At 40.1% G+C, this 14,822-nt stretch overlaps 1 protein-coding gene across 1 annotated transcript in view; it reads left to right on the top strand.

Annotated features, from left to right (window-relative positions):
- The window catches only part of ANKRD42 (ankyrin repeat domain 42), a 65,809-nt gene that overhangs the window by 34,880 nt on the left and 16,107 nt on the right, over positions 1 to 14,822 (top strand). The window contains exons 9-11 of the mRNA XM_073809431.1: positions 2,469 to 2,644; positions 8,507 to 8,633; positions 12,861 to 13,005. Coding sequence (XP_073665532.1) covers positions 2,469 to 2,644; positions 8,507 to 8,633; positions 12,861 to 13,005 — 448 coding nt within the window. The remainder of the gene's footprint in view (positions 1 to 2,468; positions 2,645 to 8,506; positions 8,634 to 12,860; positions 13,006 to 14,822) is intronic.

Raw genomic sequence — 14,822 nt, 5'->3', positions numbered from 1 at the left:
TTCCATAGTTTGCTTATCCCCTAATCTGTTGAAGGATATCTTGTTTGTATCTACTTTTTGGTGATTATGAATAAAGCTGCTATAAACATTCAGATACAGATTTTTGTGTGAACGTAAGTTTTCAGTTCACTTGAGTAATACGTAGGAGTAGGATTGCTGAGTCAGATGCTAAGAGGGTGTGTTTATCTTTATAAGAAACTGCCACAGTGCCTTCCAAAGTGACCACACCAATTTGCATTCCGTCAGCAGTGGATGAGTGTTTCTGTTGCTTCTTACCTTGCCAGCATTTGATATTGTCAGAGTTTTTGATTTTCGTAATTCCAGTAGGTGTGTAGTGGTGTCTCATTGTGTTTTTTGTTTTTTCCTAATGGAAAATGATTTGGGGCATCTTTTCATATACATATTTGCCATTTGTATGTTTTCCTTTGGTGAAGTGACTGTTCAGATCTTTTATCCACTTTTAAAACTTGGGTGGTTTTCTTATTGTTGAGTTTTAAGAACTCTTTCTATATTCTGGATACTAGTTCTTTCTCAGATTTTTGTTTTGTGAAGATTTTCTCCCAGTTGTGGTTTGTTTTTTCATTCTCTTAACAATGAAGAGCAAAATTTTTTTATCAATTTGCTCTTTTATGGGTTATGCTTTTGGTATCACATCTAAGAAATCTTTGATTTACACCAAGTCACAAAGATTTTCTTTTATGTTTTCTTTTAGACATTGTTATATATACAGTTTTAGGTTTTACATTAAGGTCTGTGATCCATTTTGAGTTAATTTTTGTATGTGGTATGAGGTATGTATCCAAGTTCTTTTTTTTGCATATGGATATCTAATTGTTCTAGCACCATTTGTTGAAAAAGCTGTCCTTTTTCTTCTATTGCCTTTGTGTCTTTGTCCACGTCAGGTGTCCATGTATGCGTGGGCTTATTTCCGTAGTCTGTATTTTATCCATTGATCTATTTGTCTGTCTTTATATCAGTATTACATGGGTGATTTAGTACTGTATCTGAATATATTCATAATTTCTGACCCACATTTCTTTGTCATTCATGCACCAAAGTGCTAGTGTGAGTGTAGTGTTATAGAAACAACCTTGAATCTGGCATAAAGCAAGTACTCAGTAAATGATAGCTGTGAAGTGACAATCTAGTAATAGAGATAACGAATTCTATTAACCGTACAACTTCCTATGTTTATTACTATATTGTTAATGATTTGCAGTACCTGGTGAAAGGTAAAGATATATGTGTGCATGTGCACATGGTTATGGAAGTGTGTGAACAAAATAAAATTTGAGGTTTTTATGTTTAGCGAGTAATTCTCCATGTCCTAAGAGAAAGCATTGAACATTTTTTTTAAAAAAATTAATTTATTTATTTTTGCTTAGGTTGGGTTTTTGTTGCTGTGCGCGGGCTTTCTCTAGTTGCAGTACGTGGGCTTCTCATTGCGGTGGCTTATTTTGCTGCAGAGCACGGCCTCTATGCGCACAGGCTTCAGCGGTTGTGGCACACGGGCTCAGTAGTTATGCCTTGCGGGCTCTAGAGCGCAGGCTCAGTTGCTGTGGCGCACAGACTTAGTTGCTCCGCGGCATGTGGGATCTTCCCAGACCGGGGCTCAAATCCGTGTCCCCTGCATTGGCAGGCGGACTCTCAACCACTGCACCACCAGGGAAGTCCCAGCATTGAACATTTTAATTAGCAAAACTGTGGGAAAAATAATGCAGATTACATACAATCACAACAACAACTTGAAAACCAAGGGTATATTATTAGAAGCTTCATAGAGATGTGGGAAAGATCAAAGAAAATAAGAAATGTGGATATGAAAGTCATTATTTTTCCATTAAATTTCAAAGCCATGCTGAGTGCTTTGAGGGTTGAGGAAGGATGAAGATTAAGGGGGCTAGAGCTATAGTTTTCCCTAAAACTGGAACCAGAACTAATTCTATGATCTAAATTAGGCCATCAGGAAAAGGTAGTAAATACAGGTAAATCAAGTAGGGTGGTTCCGGGCTTTCTACTCAGTTGAGCAGTTCCGTTTGGGGACACACCAAATATTCTTTTGATATTGGGTCACTTCTTTCAGTTGGATTTTTCCCACTAAAAAATGGAATCTGGGAATTCCCAGGCGGTCCAGTAGTTAGGACTCCTCGCTTTCACTGCCGAGGGCCCGGGTTCAGTCCCTGGTCGGGCAGCTAAGATCCCACAAGCCCCGCAGCGTGGCCAAAAAAAAAAATTCTGGAATCATTCTTTAATATGACTGCTTGTCCTTAGTTTCCACTAACTGTTTGAATTCCCCGCATTGCTGGATATGCATCAAATTGTCACTGACCTTCAGATACAGTTTTCGTTCTTCATTGGTGCGTGAGTTGGTGGGATAATGTAGAGTGTAATTCCCTAAATTAAATGCAAACTGCTATTTCAATTTGAAAAAGATTGTGGATCTTGTAATTACTAATTCTTTTCTACAGGTTTGCCCATTTAGCAGCAGTAAAGCTATTGGAAGGACTACAGAAATATGATACAGATGATGAGAGTGAAATTGATGAAAATGATATTAAGTTTTTCATAAGACATGGTGTTGAGGGAAGCACTGATGCCAAAGATGATATAGGTCTCAGTGAGTCGGATAAAACAGATGCCAGAGGTAAGTGTGCCAACTCTTCCATGATTTTTCCTTTAAAAAATACCACAGATTTGAGAATTATTTTAAAGACAACTACCATCTACAAGGTAAAATACTTTGATATTTTTTGGGGAACCAGAACTAGTACAGATTTTTGTACTAGGGGTTGTTGAACATATAAAGAATGTGAGACATGATCTTTGTCCCTCAAAGAGGAAAGGGGTATTTTCCTGCCATATAACCCTGATTTCACTTCTCATGATATTTGTCAGAGAGCCATGGTTCATATGAATGGATGAGAAGAACTGTTTCAATGGCACTCTTTCATAGAAGAAAGGTGAGAAGGATCTTTTTGAACGGAGGCTAACCAAAGCAAAGGCAGCTGTAGTAAAGTGAGCAGAGCTTGGCACTGGATTCAGACATCAGAGCTTCACCTCTTTCTAGCTGTGTTACTTTCTGAACCTTGGTTTCCTCATCTGTAAAAATGAGAATATTAACGTAATGTCATCCCACAGACTGCACTAGAGAATGGGAAGTGCCTAGAGGCTTAGTAAATGTCAATTCCCTTCCTCGTGATCTCTGGAAAGTATTTTCAGTTATTCTGGCAGGAAAAACTAGTACCAAAACTGTATTGTCTGAGAAAAACTTCTAATTCAGGTCTAAATTTAAAAAAAAAATTTTTTTTTAAGAGCTCCCAGAACATCGTCAGGCAGAACCTCACTCTCCAGGTGATGGTAGAAGCCTCTTTCCTGGTGAATGCAACCTAAAAGATGCTGATATTAGGGGCTCCCAACAAGCAGCCCACCACAGTGAGGCTCAGAGTCAGTGATCCCTTCAGAATTTCCTGACAGCTTTATTTTAAATAGCTTCACTGAGATATAATTCACATACCATTCAATTTACCCATTTAAGGTGTACAATTTAATGGTTTTTAGTATATTCAGATTTGTGCAACCATTATTACAATAAAATTTGTAACATTTCCATCACCCCCCAAAAGAAACCTCATACCCATTAGTAGTCAATCCCCCTAACCTCTACCTTCTTCTCCCTTCCCCTCAAACCACCCCCCAATTAGGCAACTGCTAATCTACTGTCTGTCTCTATAGGTTTGCCTATTTGGGGCATTTCATATGAATGGGATGATACCATATATGGTTTTTTGTGACTGGTTTCTTTCACTTAGCACAATGTCTTCAAGGTTTATGCACATTGTAACGTGGATCATTACTTCATACTTTATTCCTTTTTATTGCCAAATAATATTTTTGTATGGATATACCACATTTTATTTTATTTTTAATTTATTTTTTCCTAAATTTATTTGGCTGCACTGGGTCTTAGTTGTGGCATGCAGGATCTTTGTAGCGGCATGCAAGCTCTTAGTTGCAGCATGTGGGATCTAGTTCCCTGACCAGAGATCACACCCGGCCCCCCTGCATTGGGAATATGGAGTCTTAGCCACTGGACCACCAGGGAAGTCCCTATACCACATTTTATATATCTACTCATCAGTGTTGGACATTTGAGTTGTTTCCACATTTTGGCTATTAAGAATAATGCTGCTGGGACTTCCCTGGTGGTCCAGTGGGTAAGAGTCCACGCTCCCAGTACAGGGGGCCCGGGTTCGATCCCTGGTTGGGGAACTAGATCCCGCATGCCGCAACTAAGAAGTCCGCATGTTACAACTAAAGATCCTGCATGCCTCAACGAAGATCCCACGTGCCACAGCTAAGACCCGGCACAGCCTAAATAAATAAATATGAAAAAAATAATGCTGCATGAACATTTGTATACATTCCTTTTTGAAAATGGAAATGTATTTTCATTGCTCTTGGATATACACCTAGCAGCTGGAATTGCTGCATCATCTGGTAAAAATATGTCTAACATTTTGAGGAACTTTCAAGCTGTTATGCAAAATAGCTGCACCATTTTATATTCCCACCAACAATGCCTGAGGGTTCCAGTTTCTCCCCTTCCTTGCCAATGCTCGTTATTGTTTGTCTTGTTAATAACTAAAACTGTTATAGTGAGTGTGTAGTGGTATCTCAGTGTAGATTTGATTGGTGTTTCCCTAATGAATAATGATGTTGAGTATCTTTTCATGTGCCCATTGATCATTTGTATATCTTTTGGAGAAATGTCTATTCAAATCCTTTGCCTATTTTTCAACTGAGTTGTTTATCTTTTTACTATTGAGTTTTAAGAGTACTTGCAGATATAAGCCCCTTATATCAGCAAGTATAAGTATTTGCAGATACTTTCTCCTATTCTGTGGGTTGTCTTTTAACTTTTTTTTTTAACATCTTTATTGGAGTATAATTGCTTTACAATGGTGTGTTAGTTTATGCTTTATAACAAAGTGAATCAGTTATACATATACATATGTCCCCATATATCTTCCCTCTTGCGTCTCCCTCCCACCCTCCCTATCCCACCCCTCTAGGTGGTCACAAACCACCGAGCTGATCTCCCTGTGCTATGCGGCTGCTTCCCACTAGCTATCTATTTTACGTTTGGTAGTGTATATATGTCCATGCCACTCTCTCACTTTGTCACAGCTTACCCTTCCCCCTCCCCATATCCTCAATTCCATTCTCTAGTAGGTCTGTGTGTTTATTCCTGTCTTACCCCTAGGTTCTTCATGACCTTGTTTTTTTTTTTTTCTTAGATTCCATATATATGTGTTAGCATACGGTATTTGTTTTTCTCTTTCTGACTTACATCACTCTGTAAGACAGACTCTAGGTCCATCCACCTCACTACAAATATCTCAATTTCGTTTCTTTTTATGGCTGAGTAATATTCCATTGTATATATGTGCCACATCTTCTTTATCCATTCATCTGATGATGGACACTTAGGTTGCTTCCATCTCCGGGCTATTGTAAATAGAGCTGCAATGAACATTTTAGTCATGACTCTTTTTGAATTATGGTTTTCTCAGGGTATATGCCCAGTAGTGGGATTGCTGGGTCGTATGGTAGTTCTAATTTTAGATTTTTAAGGAACCTCCATACTGTTCTCCATAGTGGCTGTATCAATTTACATTCCCACCAGCAGTGCAAGAGGGTTCCCTTTTCTCCACACCCTCTCCAGCATTTATTGTTTCTAGATTTTTTTGATGATGGCCATTCTGACTGGTGTGAGATGATATCTCATTGCAGTTTTGATTTGCATTTCTCTAATGATTAGTGATGTTGAGCATTCTTTCATGTGTTTGTTGGCAATCTGTATATCTTCTTTGGAGAAATGTCTGTTTAGGTCTTCTGCCCATTTTTGGATTGGGTTGTTTGTTTTTCTGTTATTGAGCTGCATGAGCTGCTTGTAAATCTTGGAGATTAATCCTTTGTCAGTTGCTTTGTTTGCAAATATTTTCTCCCACTCTGAGGGTTGTCTTTTCGTCTTGTTTATGGTTTCCTTTGCTGTGCAAAAGCTTTTAAGTTTCATTAGGTCCCATTTGTTTATTTTTGGTTTTATTTCCATTTCTCTAGGAGGTGGGTCAAAAAGGATCTTGCTGTGATTTATGTCATAGAGTGTTCTGCCTATGTTTTCCTCTAAGAGTTTGATAGTGTCTGGCCTTACATTTAGGTCTTTAATCCATTTTGAGTTTATTTTTGTGTATGGTGTTAGGGAGTGTTCTAATTTCATACTTTTACATGTACCTGTCCAGTTTTCCCAGCACCACTTATTGAGGAGGCTGTCTTTTATCCTAACTTTCTTAATGATGTCCTTGCCAGTGCAAGTTTTTAATTTTGATGCAATCCATTTTATCTATTTTAAAATTTTGTTTGTGCTTAAATTTCTTTTTTGTTGATTGTACTGAGAATTAGCAAGGACTTATTAGCACTGCAGAAGATGAACAGTTGATTTGTAGAATTTCAGTGTCTTCTGAAATTAGTTGATTAGGAGATTTTTGTGAAGTGATCATTGTCAGTGAATCACAAAAATTTTAAAAGATGTTTAAGGAAAGACCAAGAACGAAGCTAGAACAGTTTCCTTATGTGGTGTGTTTGACACAAATGCGCTCTTACACCCTTGCCATATAGTGAGGCTCTGGCTAGTGCCCAGCTGGGGTGCTTGCAGCTAGTGAAGGTACTATATATGAAGTCATGTGCTATTTGACATAACTATTTAATTTTATTCCAGGGAAAAATCCAAAGGACTGGCCAGTCTCTTGGAATACTAGGTTTTGCCAGAGTGCCTACGGGGGACTGAATGGATTTCTTGTCATCACAGACTTCTTGGAACTGAGCCTCAATTCAGAGCATTCTTTAGTGAATTAGGTTTAGGGTCATGGCATCATAGAACCCCATTTGAGGTTTGATTCCTGGCTCAACATTCCTGTCACATGTCATCCAGCATCCAATCACCTTCAGTGACAAGGCCCCCACTATCACCCATGTGGCCCATTTCTACCTTTTGACAGGGGTAAATGTATAAGGCACTTATCGTAGTGTCCTTCCCATCACAGGCACTCCACAAATACATGATAGCTCTTAACTGTTTTTTTTTTTAACATCTTTATTGGAGTATAATTGCTTTACAGTGGTGTGTTCGTTTCTGCTTTATAACAAAGTGAATCAGTTATATATATACATATGTTCCCATATCTCTTCCCTCTTGCGTCTCCCTCCCTCCCACCCTCTTAACTGTTTTTGTTGAAAAGTTTCGCCTTTGTTAAGATCTTTCTTCCTGGAACTAATCCCTATTAATCCTAGCTCTTACCTCCGATGATCCCATAGAACAGCCCTTTCAAAACATAGCCTTCAAATGTTAAAGAATTAAATAAACCATCACAATTCTTTCCATTTTATGTAACATTAAAAAAAAATCCCCTCTACTTGTTTGCTATTAGTTATGGTGGATCCCAAACCTGTCTGCCCGTCAGAATTGTCTGAGGAGCTTTTACTAACTACTGATACCTGAATTTGTAGGACTGCTATGGGGCTCAAACATATACATTTTTAAAAAGTACCCCAGTTGATTCTGATGTATGTAGTTTGGAACCTGCAGCTCTAACCTATTGAGAGATAAATCAGAGTGGTGAGTGTCAGGGAGAAGAGGCTGTGATTTGCTAACCTGGTTGTAAAGCAGAGTTTCTCAGCTTCTGTGTTATTGACATTTTGGGCCAGATACTTATTTGTTGAGGGGGGCCCACCTGTGCATTTTAAGGTATTTAGTAGCATCCTGAGCCTCTACATGCCAATAGTCTGTTTCCCTCCATGCCCCGAGGTTTAACAAGTAAAAGGTCTCCAGATATTGCCAAGTGTTCCTTGGAGGAGAAGATCACCCCAGGTTGAGAACTTGTACCACAAAGGATAGAAAAAATCATGGTTTTGATAGCTGGAGAATAGCTCAAGGTAGCTCTTAACACACTTCCTTCTCAATATCCTCTTGCCTAGATATTACAAGTGACTAATCATAAAATTGGGGGGCTGAATTAGTTCTGATTTATCATAAATCAATCAAGCATATTTCAGTTTTTCTAATTTTCTGACATAAATAGATTGTGCATGGTCCTGTAATGTACAACTAGTCCTAAAACACTGCTAGCCAGCCTCCCTCCCCTCCCCTCCCCTCCCCTCCCTTCCCTTCCTTTCCCTGGTATTAATAGTCATAACAGTGATATATCCTCCAACAGCAGGAACAGAATCCTCCATTTAGATATTTCACTGCTTGTTCACCCTAATACTCTGCTACTGATATGTGTCCTTCTATATAGACACCACCCTCCCTCCATCTCCTTCCCCGAACCATACAGACACTGACCATGCAGACACTGGCTTTAGAGGAAGAGTATGCTCCAGGACCAGCATCCTCTGAGCTCATGAGCTGTTATCTGTCTAAACTAGGTTCCTGTTCAACTTTGTCTTGCAGTGAGAGCTTATAAGAAAATTGTAGAATTGAGACACCTCCTGGAAATTGCAGAGAGCAACTATAAACACTTGGGAGGCATAACAGAAGAAGATCTAAAGCAGAAGAAAGAACAGCTTGAGTCTGAAAAGTAATGTCCTCAAAACTTTGATGGTTTGTTTTTACTTACCTTTCTAAATGCCACGTGAGGGTTTGTTGATTAACAACTTATTTTTTCATCCCCACCAAAGGGTGTGAGTTTCCAACCTGTTTTCTCCTAAGCCCCCAGATGGAGAAGGTGTTAAGATTTTCAAAAAATTGTGGTAAGGGACTTTCCTGGTGGCACAGGGGTTAAGAATCCACCTGCTAGTGCAGGGGACATGGGTTCGAGCCCTGGGACGGGAAGATCCCACATGCCGCGGAGTAACTAAGCCCGTGCACCACAACTGCTGAAGCCCGCGTGCCTAGAGCCTGTGCTCTGCAACAGGAGAAGCCACCGCAGTGAGAAGCCTGTGCTCCGCAACAAAGAGTAGCCTCCACTTGCTGCAACTAGGGAAAGCCTGTGCGCAGCAACAAAGACCCAACACAGGTCTTCGTTGTGGTGCCAAAAACTTGTGCACCAATTTAAAAAAATTTTTTTTTAATTTTTTAAAAATTAAAAAAAATTTGTGGTAAAATACACATAAGCATAAAATATATCTTAACTACTTTTAAGGCAGAATTCAGTAGTGTTAACTACATTCCACATTTTTGTATAACCATCCTCCAGAACTTTTTGTCTCGCAAAACTAAAACGCTAAGAAGAGTTCCTGTTTTCGTTTTTTTGTCTGTTTTTTTTTTTTTTTTTTGCGGTACACGGGCCTCTCACTGCTGTGGCCTCTCGCGTTACGGAGCACAGGCTCCAGACGCGCAGGCTCAGCTGCCATGGCCTGCGGGCCCAGCTGCACCGCGGCTCGTGGGATCCTCCCGGACCGGGGCACGAACCCGTGTCCCCTGCATTGGCAGGCGGACTCCCAACCACTGCGCCACCAGGGAAGACCCTTTGGTTTTTTTTTGTTTTGTTTTTTTGTTTTTTTTTTTTGCGGTACGCGGGCCTCTCACTGCTGCGGCCCCTCCCGTTGCGGAGCACAGGCTCCAGACGCGCAGGCTCAGTGGCCATGGCTCACGGGACCAGCCGCTCCGCGGCACGTGGGATCTTCCCGGACCGGGGCACGAACCCGCGTCCCCTGCATTGGCAGGCAGACTCTCAACCACTGCGCCACCAGGGAAGCCCGACCCTTTGCTTTTTTGAGACCACAGCTACTTTGAGCTTTTCAATCAACACAGTCTCTAGCCATCCCTATCGAATTGGACTGCTTGCTCACAAGTCACCAACCTAGTCCTATGTTCACGGACAGTGGCACCCCTCAGAACGCTTGCATATTCCCTCACCTTTCACTTCCTGCACCTGAAATTGGCTCTCGGTACATATGGTACCTCTCTAGTTAATTAATGGCTGCTGGGATAGAGGATGCAAAGTGCTTATTTCCTCCCACTGCCTCTTTTCTTGTCTCTGCTTTCCACAGTGGACAGGGAACACAGGGAGACAGGAGGGGAGACTTGTAGTTTAATCAAAACACGGGTCTGTAAAGAGCAGTGCACATGGATTCTCCACTTCCCCTGCCCTTTCCTTTGGTTGGGTCTCTTTCCCTCATACTCTTAGAACCTCCTGTTTCTCTTGCATTCACCCTCTTCTGAATTTAATCTCAGTAAGAGGTCTGGTAAATGTATTCAGAGTAACATCTAAATCTTTGATAAGATGGGTACTTGGGAGTTTGAACAGAAGACAAAATCTTAAGCCAAAATACTTTGTCTCTTAATGGGATTTTAGGCACCAGGAAGTTGTGGTAGACCAAAAAGAAATTTTCTTTTTTTTAATCAGGGGCCTTCTTGCTATCTCATAAATCACATCACATAAGTAGCTGTCCACTGCCTCTCTCTCTCTCTCTCTCTCTCTCTCTCTCTCTCTCTCTCTCTCTCTCTCTCTCTCTATATATGTATGTATGTAGGTATGTATATTTTGGCTGCATTGCACAGCATGCAGGATCTTAGTTCCTTGACCAGGGATTGAACCCGTGCCCCCTGCAATGGAAGCGTGGAGTCCTAACCACTGGACCACCAGGGAATTCCTGACTGCCTCTGTATTGATTAAAGTGTTTGAGATGTAGAATATTTTTAGTATTGGCCTCTGCCTAAGAACCTAGCCGAAAGTTCTTAGCTCCTTTGTAGTCTAGAAAAGTACTTCACAGTAGAGCAATTATTTCCTAGATAATGAGCTTTAAATTTTGTTCCCTTTACCTCTCTTCCAAGACATATTACTGTACTACTGCTAGGGATGCTTGTAGTACTTCTGAGCACTACTGTATGGTAGGCACTATATAAGCCTCTTGTATATATTGTTTCATGCAGTCTTCACAGCTCCATTAGCTATTATCTCAGTACGTGGATTAGGAAACCAAGACTGATTTACAAGTAACTCGCATGAAGTCACAAAGGGAGGACTAAGCGTGGGGGATGGAGCCAGGATTTGTGTCTGAGTCTATATGACTCCAAACCTATTATCCAAGGTCATTACAATTTTAATAATAGTCTTTAATGGAACGTTTAATTCTAATGTTCACATTTCAGTGTGAAATGGTTATTATATTGATGTAAGTCATTTGAGCAGGATTTTTTTTTTTTTGTAAAGATTGCTTTAGCCTTTGTGCCAGATTGTAGTTTCCTATTAGCTGAGACTGCAGTGTTTCCTCTGAGTAAGCTTTACTTCTTCTCTAGTATGTGTTTCTCACTTTGTGTTGAGTACATCTGAAGACATTTATTCTTTGGGTACAAACTCCTGATCTTATATCTAATTGTAAAGGAAACCTGGATAAGTATTAGTTTGAGAGATGTCCTTTTGCCTTTGTCATTATTGATTGGTTAGATGAAACTCAGAATACAGCAAAACGTGGTTGTGTTATTCTGTCCTGGGGCTGATTTTCTCTTCTCATTTGCTGAATTCTAGGTTTCCACAGTTAATGTTCTTCTTTCCTATCTCTAACCTCAACCCCACTCACTTCCATACCAGGGCTACTACTGTATACTCTTAGATTGCCCTCCTTCAGACCTGACATCCAACTCAACATGCCTTGGGAGTTCTGGTGCCCTCACCATCCAGCAATAAGGCAGAAAGAAACCCTGGTTCCAGTCCTGGCATCGCTTGTCTGGGTATATTCTAACATCTTCCTGATATGTCTCCCAACTTCCTGTCCCTGCTCCCTCACGCCCCACCCTCATCCCCTGCAGTCTGTTCATCATGCTAAAACCTAAGTCAGATAAATCTCACATATTATTGACTGAAAGAATCCAGGCACACAAATGAATATAATGTACAATTTCATTTACAAGCAGAGACAAAACTAATCTAACACGATAGGTATTCAGAAGTGTGGTTACCTCTGCGAAGTGAGGGTTGCCTGGGAAGGGCATGAAGGAACTTTCTGAGATGATGGAAGTATTTAGTATCTTGGTAGTCATGGTGGATGCATTAGTGGAAACTCATTGAATTGTTTAGTTGATATTTGTGTAATTCACTCAAAGTAAATTTTACATCATTAAAAAAAACAAAGCTAAACAAAGCAAAAGACATTTAAGTTAGAGCATGCCGTTTCTCTGTTGAGATCCTCTAATGGCTTCCCATTTCACTCAGAGTAAAAGCCGAGTCCTTGTTGCGACTTACCAGGCCCTACTTGTTCTGGCTCCCTTTTACCTCTCTGACTCTACTCCAGCCACATTGGCTTCTTTCTTCGAGTTCACCAGGTGTTCTTCTGCCTTAGGGCCTTTGCACTTGCTATTCTCTCTGTCTGGGATGCTCGTCCCCCAGATGTCTACTTGATTATCTCTTATTTCCTTTTGGACTTTGCTCACAAGCCCCCTTCTCAGTAAGGCCTTCCCTGGTCATTGTGTATGGGGTATTAACCCCCTCCTCAACAACATTTCTATTATTTTCTTGCTTTATTTTTTTCTCCCTTAGCATTTATCACCTTCCAGCATACTTATATTTACTTACTTATATTGAAATACATATATTTACTTATTTATTTTCTTTACTGTCTTCCACCACTGCTGCCAAGGTAGGCCCCACAAGGGTAGATTTGGCCTGTTTTGTTCACTGCTTTTATCTCCAGTATGTATAGATCAGTGCTGGCTCATAGTACACTCTCAGTATATATTTGTTGAAAAAATGCTTTCTTTGTTTTATTTGCCTTAAATATAATGTATATAATGTATGGATACTTTATTACCAAAAATAATTGCTAGTTGATATTGGAGATTGATTGAAACCAAATTTTTTTGACAGGACTATCAAAGAGCTGCAGGGCCACCTAGAGTATGAACGACTACGCAGAGAAAAATTAGAATGTCAGCTGGATGAGTATCGAGCAGAGGTAGATCAACTCAGGGAGATGCTGGAAAAAACTCAGGTTCCCAACTTTGCGGCTGTGGTTAGTATCCTTCTTAACACATTTATCTTTCTCAAGAAGTAGTATACAAGAGTAGCTAAGAGTACCAGCTTTGGAGGGGGCTATTTGGGTTTGAATCCTGGCTGCAGCCCTTTTTGGTTTGGACAAGTCATTTAACCTCTCTTTGCCTTATTTGTAAATTGGAGTTAATAACATATTTTCTAGGAGTAAGGAGTAAAGGAATATACATATACACATACATATATATATATATATACACACACACATACATTACTCTATAAAACTATATATACATACACATACATATGTCTATGTACCTACCTATCTCTCAGTTGGAATAGCAACCTGGTTCATATGTGTGCAGTAAGTTTTATTATTATTGTATCATGTAAGGAAAAAAATTTTATAAGCAGAGTAATCAATAAGAATTCTGAGACAGCTATGGAGTATGTATGTTTTAATTCTAAATATCCAAAATAAACTGCTCTAAAAAGAAACTGACATGAGAAACATAACAAAGAACAAATGAAGAAAAGCAGGTGGAGTATAGAAAATAGAGTGAAAGTGACAGCAAGAAACCCCCAGTGGTGCTTGCCTTTCAGGTCATCCAGTCTCAGTAGAACAGGCAGAAAGCTCACCAGGGAAACTTTGACCCTCACTCTCCCCTGCTCTGAAGATGTGGCCTTTGTGGGCAGTTCATGTGACATAGTGTAGGGATTCAGGTATGTTTCATATTTTCTTTCCATAGGGAATTTTTTTCTTCAGTCCTCGTGGGTAAGTTAATTTTGTTCAGATCTACATAACCTCAAATATGATATATAATAAAAACTTCCTGGCTTCTTTTTATTTTGTACAAACTAATCATTAGTCTCTTTAATAACCACTTAAAAAGTATTAATATATGTGCTTATTGTAAAATGTTAAAAACAGGGCAGACGCTCCTCCCCATATCAAGTTCCACTCTCCAGAGGAAGTCGCTATTAATGGTTTGGTCTCATATTAGACAACATTCTGTTCATCTGCATACGTGTGTATTTCTGTATACAAATTCACTTTCTCTGGGTTTTGGTATCCACCAGTGCTTAATTTTCCAAGGGATAGAAATAATCATCATAATCCATTATCTTCATTCTTGCAGTGACCACCTTATACCACGTTTAGCCTCTGGGAACACTTTAGTATGGAGAGGCTGGCTGGGGCAGTCATGTAGTGTTGGCTAGCGGACATACACCTTTTATAAACTACCACTGACACTCCAGATCCGCTCCCTCTCCACCTTGTGGCAGGAACTCTGCCTATTCTAGTCTCCTCAGAGGCAAGAACATACATTGTTCTTCGCTAGCTAGCTGCCTAGATCTTTTGGAGATCACCCGAGCTGCACGCCTTTTGAGTCAATCCAGATTGATGGTCTACATAGAAAATTTTTGGTTTTTAGCTATTTAAAATTATTCTCTTCTTGCCCAGAAATGTCTGTTCCCAGGGTGGTTTGATGTCATACACTAATAGAGCACATCCTTCCTAAGACCTTGCTCTCTACCAACAATGTGTAGCTTTCAGGAGCGCTGACTCGAGGTCCCTGTACTCTGGGCCCATCGTTTTTTGCGGTCCTGCTGTAGGTTACACGAGTTTTTGTAAATGAGCAAATGTCACTGACCTCTAATGGCAGCTGCTTATTTTCTGTTCTGCAAGAGCTTCTGGGTCTCATAACACCTACCTCATGGGATGGTATTGATGTTAGATGAAATACTGTGTAGAACTCCTGAGGTATTTTCTGTCTACTAGTATTCATGGTATTCTCCCTTCCTCATATCCTTTTCTTTTTTTTCCTTTCTTTCAAT

This window comes from Tursiops truncatus, chromosome 8, assembly GCF_011762595.2.
Source record: "Tursiops truncatus isolate mTurTru1 chromosome 8, mTurTru1.mat.Y, whole genome shotgun sequence".
In the NCBI taxonomy this organism is placed as follows: domain Eukaryota; kingdom Metazoa; phylum Chordata; class Mammalia; order Artiodactyla; family Delphinidae; genus Tursiops; species Tursiops truncatus.
This window is presented reverse-complemented; position numbering and strand designations above follow the sequence as displayed.